The sequence below is a fragment of the Eleutherodactylus coqui genome, chromosome 13 (genome assembly GCF_035609145.1).
Source record: "Eleutherodactylus coqui strain aEleCoq1 chromosome 13, aEleCoq1.hap1, whole genome shotgun sequence".
Classification (NCBI taxonomy): domain Eukaryota; kingdom Metazoa; phylum Chordata; class Amphibia; order Anura; family Eleutherodactylidae; genus Eleutherodactylus; species Eleutherodactylus coqui.
In genome coordinates this window covers 21861122-21874231 of record NC_089849.1, presented here as the reverse complement: position 1 = coordinate 21874231, position 13110 = coordinate 21861122, and the positions used below count along the sequence as shown (strand labels likewise).

General features: G+C 43.7%; 1 protein-coding gene across 1 annotated transcript in view; it reads left to right on the top strand.

Moving 5' to 3' along the window:
* The first annotated feature begins 2436 nt into the window (after positions 1 to 2436).
* The window catches only part of HNF4A (hepatocyte nuclear factor 4 alpha), a 36309-nt gene continuing 25635 nt past the window's right edge, over positions 2437 to 13110 (top strand). Inside the window, exon 1 of the mRNA XM_066586164.1 lies at positions 2437 to 2557. Within this exon, the coding sequence (XP_066442261.1) occupies positions 2437 to 2557 (121 nt within the window). The remainder of the gene's footprint in view (positions 2558 to 13110) is intronic.

The window sequence follows — 13110 nt, the reverse complement described above, 5'->3', positions numbered from 1 at the left end:
ACAGGTTGCCTGACTCACACACAGAGCCATAAAAAAATAAAGGCTGTAAAGTAACGTACCTGTCTGCAGACAGAAGTTCCTGTACCACTAGTAAGCAGGGATGGTATTGCAACTTCCGGCCACCAGGGGGAGCTCATCACAGCAGACATGTACAGCAGGAACAGAATGTACAGTATGGACTTTTCCAGCCAGCAAGGGAAGCTCACAACAGCACACTCGTGCAGCACAGCAGGGACAGGATAACAGCAGACTGTCTGCAGATCTACCTTTACATCTGGAGGTAGGAGACAATGGGGATGGCAGCAGGGGACAGGCCTCTTGACCTGCCTGCACACTTTACTATGCCTTATTTTCAGGGGGTGTCTTATTTTCGGGGAAACACAGTATAATACTGCCCCTATATACAAGAATATAACTACTCCAATACTGCCTCCTATGTGCAAGAATATAAATACTGTAATACTGCCCCCTATGTACAAGAATATAACTACTATAATACTGCCCCCTGTGTACAAGAATATAACTACTATAATACTGCTCCCTATGTACAAGAATATAACTACTATAATACTGCCCCCTGTGTACAAGAATATAACTACTATTATACTGCCCCCTATGTACAAGAATATAACTACTATAATACTGTCCCCTATGTACAAGAATATAACTACTATTATACTGCTCCTATGTGCAAGAATATAACTACTATAATACTGCCCGTTATGTACAAGAATATAACTACTATAATACTGCCCCCTATGCACAAGAATATAACTACTATAATACTGCCTCCTATGTACAAGAATATAAATACTGTAATACTGCCCCCTATGTATAAGAATATAACTACTATAATACTGCCCCCTATGTACAAGAATATAACTACTATAATACTGCCCCCTATGTACAAGACTATAGCTACTATAAAACTGTCCCCTATGTACAAGAATATAACTACTATTATACTGCTCCTATGTACAAGAATATAACTACTATAATACTGCCCCCTATGTACAAGAATATAACTACTATAATACTGCCTCTTATGTACAAGACTATAACTACTACAATACTGCCCCCTATGTACAAGAATATAACTACTATAATACTGCCTCCTATGTACAAGAATATAACTACTATAATACTTCCCCTATGTACAAGAATATAACTACTATAATACTGCCCCCTATGTACTAGAATATAACTACTATAATACTGCCCCCTATGTACAAGAATATAACTACTATAATACTGCCCCCTATGTACAAGACTATAACTACTATAATACTGCCCCCTATGTACAAGAATATAACTACTATAATACTGCCCCCTATGTACAAGAATATAACTACTATAATACTGCCCCCTATGTGCAAGAATATAACTACTATAATACTGCCCCCATGTACAAGAATATAACTACTATAACACTGCCTCCTATGTACAAGAATATAACTACTATAATACTGCCCCCTATGTACAAGACTATAACTACTATAATACTGCTCCTATGTACAAGAATATAACTACTATAATACTGCCCCCTATGTACAAGAATATAACTACTATAATACTGCCCCCTATGTACAAGAATATAACTACTATAATACTGCCCCCTATGTACAAGAATATAACTACTATAATACTGCCTCCTATGTACAAGAACATAACTACTATAATACTGCCCCCTATGTACAAGAATATAACTACTATAATACTGCCCCTATGTACAAGAATATAACTATAATACTGCCCCCTATGTACAAGAATATAACTACTATAATACTGCCCCCTATGTACAAGAATATAACTACTATAATACTGCCCCCTATGTACAAGAATATAACTACTATAATACTGCTTCCTATGTACAAGAATATAACTACTATAATACTGCCCCCTATGTACAAGAATATAACTACTATAATACTGCCTCCTATGTACAAGAATATAACTACTATAATACTGCCTCCTATGTACAAGAATATAACTACTATAATACTGCCTCCTATGTACAAGAATATAACTACTATAATACTAACCCCTCTGTAGAAGTATATAATATATTACTGCTATATCGGTTACCACTATTACTATAAATGTTTTTTAATGTAAAGTTCATCGGATAGAAAACAAACTTTACAGAGCTTACAAAACATCTTCTACACATACGCCAACCACTGAGCGTGTCAATTAAATCCTTAGCAAGTCCTGTATCTCAGGAGGGGGGGTGTGGGCATCCAGAGGTGGGTTGCTTAAAAATTAACTTCACGACTCCACCCTAAGAAAGCTATAGGCTTTTTTTTTTTTGCTTATGTACTCATCTATCAGAGTTACCTGCACTCCTGAGGTGACAGGCTGGAGTCAATGTAGCTGAGGTTGAGAGGCCAATAACCTCACTGGTGGCATTTGCTGGAAGCCAGCCGCTGTTTGCTGATGATAATGAGACTTTCTAAAGCCTTGATAGATATGGATATGGCTGACTACACTGAGGCTTTGGACCCAGCTTACACCACATTGGAATTTGAAAATATGCAAGTTCTGGCCATAGGAAATGGTAAGAGCCTTTTTTTATAGCCTGTCCATGGGTAATGAGGTGCCTTGTTGCTGCGGGGTTGACCCAAACACCTCGATGACATTCATAGGTAGTCATTTATTGACCACCTTTTATTATTGTATCTGCTTCTGGGGCCCTCAATAGAACCAGTGATAGCTGCTTACGGTGGAGGTTTACTGATATTCAGCAATTCCAAATTGTGGACTATATTATACATATGTATATACATATGTATTTTTTCTTATCAAAAATGTTCTAATTGCTAATTTAATTTTAAGAGTTTTTTAAAATCTTTCTTGTGGACTGAGGATCATTCTACATTCGAATGCCATAGACAGAAATTAACACTCCAGTTTTAGAAAGTAAGGCTACTGAAGTGGATGGGGTCTTTTTAAAGGAATTGTCCACTTTAGTAAACCTATTTCCATAAAACCTATTAGAGAATTCTGAGTTAATAGAGGGAGGTCTTCTGTTCAGGACCCTCGTCTCCTGGACAGATTAAGGAGCAGTTATAAAGATGCTTCTTCGGCATCTCTCATTCTGGAGGATCCATCCTGTCTTGTATTATACAGAGAACCTACTATTGTGGATGGGCACTGTGCAGTACTTCACTTTTGCTGTGGAGGCACTGCAAGGAAATTCAACACTTCCTACTAGGTTTTCCCACAAATTACAGATGATCGAAGGGTGTCTCAACAGGGGGACACTGTTATCTGTTTATTGTCAATGGACCTTTCTACCAAGTAGGGTTTATTCCAAGTGAAGAAGCCCTTTGAGGTGAACCTGGGCCATAAAATTGTTGGGCCAAACATACAATACAAAGACCGGAATTAAGCGGTTAGTGGGGCCTTAGACTGCAGGTGAATCTTGTTGAGATTGATGGGATCCACTAAAAAAGTTGTGATCCAAGTTAGCTTTGCCTGTTCAAAAAGCAACAGTGTTTCTGCACTCAAGCAGGCCCCCTCAGGCCTCTGGGCCAATAGTAGCTTCAATGGCTGCTCCAACTGTAGTTACTCTCAGGTATACCAACTTTTTAGGTAGCCTTATTATATACACAGGAATGGTCGTTCAATCATTGATGGGACCTGGATTCTCAAATGTCCTGGATTAGGCTAGGCCTACACGGTGACTTTGGCCGTGACATGCATCGCACGTTGCCATGACCATAACCCAACAGTCGCAAGAAATCCAGCAGGATTAGATTTATTGTGGTGTTCGTGCAATTTGTTGCATCACTTGTGGCCAAAATCGCCATGTCGCCCTAGCTGTATCAAGACAGTCATAAAAAAGTTTAGAGATTTACCTCTAAGGCTGGGTTCACACAGGGCGGATTTGCCGCGGAAATTCCGCGTGAAATTTCTCCGCGGCAAATCCACCTGCGGCCGCTAATCTCGGAATTAGCCAGCCATGTGGACGAGATTTCTCAGAAATCTCGTCCACACGGGATGGCCAATCCGCTGCGGTAAGTCAGGCAGGAACCACGGCTGCGGCGACCGCAGCCGCAGCTTTACAAAATGCAGCATGTCTATTTATTTTTTCTTTATGCTGCGGCCGCGCTCTCCTCTATGGGAGCGCCGGCCGCAGCGGAAGAGCGAGCGGCCAGGCCGCTTCAAAGCCGCAACGGGTTTTTCCGCGGCGGTTCTCCCGGCAGAAATCTCGCGGTTTTTGCTGCAGCCAAACCGCGAAATTTCCAGCGGGAATCCGCCCCATGTGACCCCAGCCTAAGAGTAGGGATCCTCCAGGAAGAGAGCCCTAAAGAAAATTTGCATGTATTGTGTTGTAGGAGTCTCATAACTCTCGTCTGGTGAGAATGCAGGTTTCTGCACCACTGACTGCCAGATTAATAGAAGTTTGTAGGAGAAGAGGTTCTAAATTTTGAGAAATTCCATTCATTATAGATAATTGTAAGAATTATAATAAAAAACAAAAAAAAAATTCCTTCCAAAGTTTTTGGGGAGAACTGGGTGATGACCGATATGGTCCTCATTACAACTCCCATAGGGGTGATCACTAGATTTCCCAGACTCCTGAATGATAAATGTGGACCTTTAAACACCTTGCTATATTTGTCTACATAGCTAGCTAGAGTTTGCCTTTTAGACCTCTAGGGTAAGGCTACCCAAACACATAAGGTAGCTGTCAGCCACACACTTGTTCAGCCGACAGTGGTCCCACACAAATGTACGCTTGGCCTCCCACACACATGTACGCTTGGCCGAATGTATGCATGTTTCCTGAATTCGGAGATGGGAGAACTCTCCTACTATAGTAGACTATCTCCCCGAAAACAAAAGGATCCTTATCTCATTCCCTTAGATATCTACCATCGGGGGAGAATCGAGAGGCTCCAGTATACATTAAGGTACATTTACTTGGAATGATTGTTGGGCGCATAAGCAGCCAACAGCTTTCCAATGGACTATCAGTTTTGCGCTTTCACACAGGAGTGATAGTCGTTCAGAGAATGGAGTCAGAGTGGCCACCACCTCCATTCAATGCAAACGGGCAGTTGTTCGTAGATGAAAGGCTGTCTGCTTACATGGGACAATAGTCACTTGGTTTCTAAGTGAGCTAAAAGTCAAGTGACTCCGAGAAGGAAGTGAATTCTCACTCAGTGTCCTGTCGGTGGTTGTGTGTACATGGGACAGCTATCACCCGAATTTGTGGTTTTTTGGTGATAATTGCCTTGTATAAAAGTACCTTTAGATGATTGGCCAGACCCATCAAAATCAACAGCTGATCGAAATCTAAAGTGTATGGCCAATCTTAAGGTTCGATCTGTTGGCCATGATGAACCACCAATATCCATTGAAATTGATGGATGGGAACTTCGATGGAAGCTCCTTAAGAATAAATGAGCTAATGCTGAACAGTCCTCCCCTCGCTATAGCCATAATAACGATCTTCACAAGTGATCTGGTTCCTCTCTCCTTCCCGGTGACTGTATTAATTATTGTGAAGTCTAAAACATTGATTTAGTTTTGACCAGCTAAGAATGATTAACCATTGACAACCACTGACAGCTTTATTTTAATGACCTTAAGTAATGAGTATAGTAGTTCTACTTCAACATTTCATGGTTTCCATCCGGATCTACTGTAAAATAAATGTCTGCTCTGTAATTGACATGGTAGGGAGGGTGGAAATGGCATCCTGTGGAGTAGTAATAGTCTGCTCTCCTGTTTCATCCTAATTAATGGAGCTGAACTCTCACGATGGAAAAGGCATGAAAGAGCAAGAAGAGCTGTGATTGTTTGTAGTGTCCGACCTCAGCGTATGACAGGTTGTGTCAGCCATGTTGACTGACTTACATTTGTGGCAATGATATTCATAAGGTATATTTCCATACGTTATTCCCGAAGGTTAGGGTGAATATTATTTAATGGAACCAAAGGGCACGGAAAAACTCAGCAAGCCTTTCTAAATGCTTGCAGTGATACATGCTGCAGCTGAAGTCCATTGCCCACCCAAGAAATGAGGGGCTTATTCCTTATTTAAGATAGTGGGCGGAGACATGCAAATTGTTCTTTTATGCTGAGTGGTTAACTGTTAGCATATACGTTTTTTTTTTACATTGATAGATTTGGTCTCATGACGAACGCTGATCTCGGTGGTTTGCCTTCACACAGGCTGATTTAGAATGTATGGGGGTGAATGATGGTACATACGACTTTTTGTCCCCCAGTTCCATCACCTCTCGGCAGCCCATCGGCAGATGTGCTACAGATGATGATTATTTTTTCAGCTGTACAAAGGATGTAATCAGCCGATGAGCGAGCCAGTGATTCGTCATCTAATTGGAGGCAGCCTCACACGGCCCAGCGATTGGGCAAACAAACTTTCCTACTAACATTATTGCCCGTCCATTGGACTATGTAAAAGGCCCATAAATGAGAGTAACGAGCGCTGGTTGACATTATAGAAATTGTTGTGCAGCGGTCCATATGAGCGATTGTTTGAGCGATCGCTCCTGTGGACTAGTTTACATTATTATTGATTGTATATCATACGTTTACACGCGGGAACGAGTCGACGACTAAGGATCATTTTTATGTTCAGATCAAAGGTGCAATGAACAAAAGAACAAGCATTTTATTGTTTTTTGTTCAATCACTGGGCGCCGATTGGGAACAAACATTCATATGAACCATCATTTGGATCAGGGGCGTAACTAAAGGCTCAGGAGCCCTGATGCAAAAGGTGAGCTGGGCCCCCCCTTTATCTGTATCTGTACCCGTACCCATACCTAAACCATGCTGCACAGAGGCATACCTTGAAGCTTCTGGGCCCCCAATGCAAAACCTGTAACAGGGCCCCCAACTATAATGCTTTATTCATAGTACTGGGCTCCCTATATGGAGAAGAGAGGCCTTATGGGCCCCCTAAGGCCCATGGGCCCGGATGCAACCGCATCCCCTGCACCCTCTGTAGTTACGCCCCTGATTTGGATCCATTTGTTGCCCCATGTAAAGGGCCTTAACCCCTACTGGAATACAGTTATTTCAGGCTCACTAGTTCTCACCATCACAAGATATGGAAACCATTTGATATGAAATACATTCTGTTACAAGATATCTTTTAATGTCCATTATCAGTATATCCCAAACTTTTTATCACACTGCTGTGGCATCCATATGCAGTGAGGAGTGCCAGGCTTTGATCTTAAAGGGTTAAACAATTTGACCAATCCCTTCTAGTTTGAAGGGTTGCTGGGCAATAAGCTGATCATAGAGGGTCCTGTTGCTGGGACCCCCATAGGATCAGTCTACAATTAGTGGGGAGATCTGGCAGCAAATATATAATATCTCTGCAGTGCCCCTGCAGGGGTAATGAAGTATTGCACAATTTCTATTAAAATTAGAATCCTGAATGAGGGTCCTGCATCTATTAAAGGGGGAGTACCAGATTTTGACGTTATCCCCTTTTCCACAGTGGGATAGCTTGCAGATCAGTGGGGGTCTCACTGCTGATTTCAAGAATGAGACTCCTGTGTACCGTTCTTCTGTCACTACAGGGGTTGCTTCTCACCTCGCAGTGATGGTCAGCGCTCCCTTCATTTCAGTGGGGCTAGCGGAAATACCCGAGCGGGGGCTGCTCAGGTATCTCAACAGTCCCATTGAAAGTGAATGGAGCTCCATTCAATCTCCTCTTCACTTTAGTTTCTAGTACAGCACCTTTAACTTGGAGTTCCTTAATAGGCTAATTGAAAATAGTTTTTTATAAACCGGACAACCCCTTTAAAAAAGTTTTCCGCACTGCAGGAATGTATGATATATCTGTTGGATATGGCATGAATGTCTGATTGTGAGGATTTGACCAATGATCCTTAGAACTAGGGTGCCATGCCCCCCTAACCTGGCAAAGGGGTCACTCATATGTTACTATATAGGAGATCAGGAACACAACCACTTCTCCACACCAGAAATGGAGGACTGGGGATCCTGTGCCGAGGAAGGAGGGCCATCGTAGACAATGGACCCTCACTTATGTCATTTAGAATTGATACTCCATAAATATCCATTGTGGGAAAACCCTTTAAATACTGTATCAGTTCTGGATGGATAGCCGGCCACAAGGGCATCTGGCTGGGACACGAAGGACAAATGTTACATGTCAGTGAATGGAAACATCCAAACTTTTCAGCTCCCGAGAACAATTGTATTGATAAAGCAGAACTTCATATTCTGTGGTATACCGCCAAATAAGGAAGGAAGGGGGCGCTGATCACCTGATGAGTGAGCAAACGCTCATTCATCGGGTCATCACATTTTTTCCTGCAGCGCCAAAAATCAGCGGCAGCACATTTCGCCATGTGAACGGGAGATGCGCTAACTACAATGATAAAACTCTATGTGGGCCAACGATTGTATGAATGATTGTTCATGACCCACAGAGGCTTGTAAAGGCCTGATATCCACCTCACAATCTGCATCAAAATCAGTACCAGTTTGTGTGGATTTGGTGCGGATTTCCCAGTGCTGATTTTTCACCCCAAGGAAGATGTCCTGAATATATCGCTGAGCTGTCATTGTCCCTCGTACCACTACCAGGGGGGACAGACTGTCATATGCAATAGCACCCAGACCATCACACCAGTAGGGGGCAGTATGCCGCTCCACAGCAAAAGCAGGATTAAGGCGCTCATCCTGAGGTCTCCAGACACAAACATGGTCGTCGTCAGTGCCCAAACTAAACCTGGATTCGTCCATGAAGACAACCCGATTCCCCTCCGTAGCGTCCAGTTTCGTTATTAACGATACCATTGCAAACGGAGGCGACTGTGGACGTCAGAGGCCATACATATAATGGGCGCTCCTGTGCTTTCACACTGGAGTCATGATCACTCACTGAATGGAGGTGGAGGGTCCGCAGATCTCTTCCGACCGCCCACCTCCATTCACAGTAAACAGGCAGTTGTCCATAGATGAACTGCCCATTTACCTGGGCCGGTAGGCTGGTCACTAAGGAGTTAAAGGGGTTTTCCAAGACCTCAAGATAGGTCATCACTACCAAATTAGTCTGGGGATCTGCTGCTTGGGACCCATGCCGATCAGTTCTTCAAGATGCCGCAGTGCCCAGGTCAGCGGGCTCTTAACTGTGTACCGGGCACAGCGCTGTACATGTCGGAGACGTAGGGACTAATATAGCAGCTCAATGCTTTTCACTTGAAAGGGAATGATCGGCTCAGGCCTGAGAATATACCATGACGCTCAATCGGGCGCCGTGGCCTCTTCTAACAGCTGATCATCGGGTCCGGAGTGACAGATCCCACCAATCAGGTATTGATGGCTAATCCTAAAGGATAGGTCATCAACATTTTAATCCTGGAAAACCCCTTTAAATATTCTAAACTTTTGGATGCTCAGAAACCCTCCGTCTTGTTGTATCTTTGTTTCCTCCCATGATGCCTTTTTCCCAGAAGCCTCCAGTGGCTGATCAAAGCAAAAAGCTGCAATACCAGACACATTCTCTGGACAAGAGTGGCGCTATTACTGGGGGGGAGGAGGGGGCATACTTTTTTCTTAATTTTATGCAACCTCCCTTAAGATAGTCATACGCATTAGGAAATTGTTGGTAGCGTCCATGTTTTTTAGTTGTATCTTATGTGTATTACCGTAGGATGGCCTGATGTCCACCAATATCTCCTTATGGGGGAGTCTTCCTGTGAGATAAGTGTTGGTGGAGACGCTCTTCTCAAATCGCTTTAGAAACATGTTGATTGACTGAGCTGTGGAGCATGTTTGTAGGAAAGTCGGGATGTATAGTTGTCTATGTGTGTAATCAGCTTTAGGCCTCATGTCCACGGGCAGGTTGAATTCCGCATGTAGGAGCCCGCTGCGGAATCCGACCCTGGCGTCCACGCGTACCTGCCTTTCTTCTTTTTCTGTACTGCGAATGGTCTACACGACTTGCCGTCGGACATGCGCAGTACGGATTTTTTTTTCAAATTCCGAATTTTCCCTAGCCACAATGTGGAGTCCGCAACATTTCTGCAATTTCAATAGCGGAAAGGCCGCAGGTCAGTTGGCTTCCATTGACTTCAATGGAAGCCATCTACGAGGAATCCGCGCAAAAAGGCTGCCTGCACATGACCGGGTTGGATTCCGCATGCGGTAGCCTGCAGGGAAATCCGACCCTGTGCCCAGCCGGCGTCTGTGCGTACCCCTGTCATTATTTCTTCTCTTCTGTACTGCAGAGGGTCTGCACGGCTCGCCGTTGGACATGCACAGTACAGATTTTTTTTTTCTTTTAACCCTTGCTTTTCCCCACATCATTGCAATGTAAATAGCGGAAGGACCGTGCGTCGGAAGGCTTCCATTTACTTCAATGGGAGTCATCCGCACGGAATCCACATAAATAGTGCACGCTGCGATTTTTCCTCGACAAGCGGAAAAATTGCAATAAATTTCCACTCGTGTGCAGGAGGAATCACTTTTCCATAGCATGCAATGGACGGTATTCGCAGCGGAACCCAAAATCAGACGCCCGCCCCGGACTCTGCAATGCAAATCCGCCCGTGTGCAGGCGGCCTTACTAGACAGACCCCTCAATAATACCATAGGCAGATCACAGGAGGCCCGTGTTATCATTCACTTTCACTGGTTTGAACCATGTGTTGCGCACTACCATGCTCCAATTTAAAAGGCTATTTATCCTAATGAGGTCCAGATGTGTTCTTTTTTCATAGGTCCTCTATGGGGACCTGGAGCACAAAAATAGAGCATGCTGCATTTTTTTTTTCACGTGCACAAAAAGTGGGGATGAGAACGAACCCATTAAAAAACAATTTGCTTGTGTGAAGCCACCCTTAAAAAGGATTCAGTGACGGAGGTTCTGTATGGACCCCCAAATGCTGACGCTAATGAAGCCTAACCTCTTTAGTTTGTAAGGAATTACTTCTGGCCTCCTTAAGGATAGGAGCAGATTAGGATTATCTCGGAGATGTGCACTCAATAGATGTGTCAGCCTCTTCACTCCAGAATGTCTCCGCACCCCCTACCCCTCCAACACCGAAGGGCACACAGAGCCTATCAGCACACAACACCCTGATAGGCGGCTGCTTGTATTAGTGGTCCTGTAATAATGCTATAGTCAGACTGATTTATTGTACTTTTTGTATTTTGAGCAATGTTGGTAGTTTTATATGTCCTTGAGAAATCCAATATGTTGCAGCACATAAACCCTCCTGGCCGGTTTACTAATTGGATAATTCACTATGAAGCGAACATCTATACAGTAAAATACAAGGCGACCCACCGCCCTTATCGCTGCCTTATCTGTGTAAACACGGCCAATCCCCTATATCACATTCTACTGTCATTTGTAACTTTTACTTGGATTTTCCACCCAACCTACACAACCCCCTACTGAATGAAGCCCCTACCCCTGATTACATTCATATCCAGTATTGATACACTTTACACTTAAGGCCCTTTTAGGCCGGCTGCACACAAACAGATTTGCATTGCGGAATCTGTGGTCAGCGTTCGCACCGCAGATCCCCAGCAAATACCATTCCTTGCATGCTATCTTTACTCCTTAGGGAGAGCACCTAGAAGGTAAGTGAGTGAGGAGACTTATAAGGCCATTCATGCTCCTCTGGGTAATATGCAAATAAGGTGATGGAACATTACCTCCGCGAAAGGAGGAAAAATCACAGCATGTTCCATTTTGATGTGGATTCCGCACGGATGGCTTCCACTAAAGTCAAAGTCAGGGCCGCGTCCCTTCTGCAATTGCCATTGTGGAAAGGTCGCGGGTAGCCGCGTCAACGCCTAGCGAGGTCGCTGTAAGAATGAACATTTAAAAAAAAAAGAAAAGTACTCATGGACGCCGGCCGGGCACAGGGTCGGATTCTGCTGCGGGCTTCTGCATACGGAATCCTATCAGTTTGTGTGCAGGCGACCTTACATGGAACGATTATTGCTCAAAAAATAGTTTTTAACAAGCAAAAATGAACGATATTAGGTATAGGCACAGGCGGCGACTGAGCGACGAGCGATAATTCATTCGCTTATTGTGCATTTCATGCAGGCATAAGAATTATTATTGGCTCATTCGCTAATCATTCAATTTATGCACCGATTGTTCCGTCGTTCTCAGTCACTTATACGATCCTGTTAAAAAAAAAAAGAATTTTTTTTTTGTCTAAGCTGACCGAACACACAAACTGAGAGATCATTCGCTCGGAGGAATGCTAACCGCTCCACATATTTCGGGCTCCTTTACGCGGGTGTATTTGTGCACGCAGAGAATACAACCGACATCAATGGGTTTGTAAAGCTTTCCCATATTTGCGCATGTGCAAAAAAGTAGTCATGCTCTATTTTCCTGCGCATCTTAATAGCAAAGGTCCCTAGAGAAGTCGATGGGAGGTGCGCAAATGTGTGCTCAATGGATGCGCAACTACGGTATGCAGTAGGCTGCACAATTTTTTGGGGAAAAGAACTCATTAGCCATTTAAATCTAGTCGCTTCATTTCAGGTCATGCGGAAAGAGAAGTTGTCAGTCCGTGGGACGGCCGCCAGGCTCGTATGTGCCCAATAGTCATGATGTGAAGGGAGCCTGAAGTTTTAAGTGTCAACTTTTTGCTACTTTTGCCTTCAGTGACAGCTCCCCGGATTTGGTCATACAATGTTGCCATCATTGATAAACTTTCTCCTGCAAGCTAATATTTACAGGCCGATACCTCCGGCGTGGGCGCAGGCATGAAGCGGTGTCACATGTTGGCTGTTGCCTTTCCAGGCCGTGGATGTGTATGACATATGATTGTTCTGCAGGGCGTTGGATAGTGAAAGTAGACGGCCGCTCAGGGCTGCACTGATTTAGGGTGCGGCCTGGTATTTTTTTCTTCTGGAGTATGTTGGTTCGTGGATAATAAAATCGTGGCATTTATAGAACTGTTACAAAGGTGCTCAGACATAAAAACGTATGCAAATATGGGGAGGATTTACTAAGAACTGGTGTATATGCACTGCATCACATTCATTATGCCATTTACACATTTTTTGTTCCTTGCTCAACAAGGGAGTGTGGCTCAGCGGGAAAGAGAT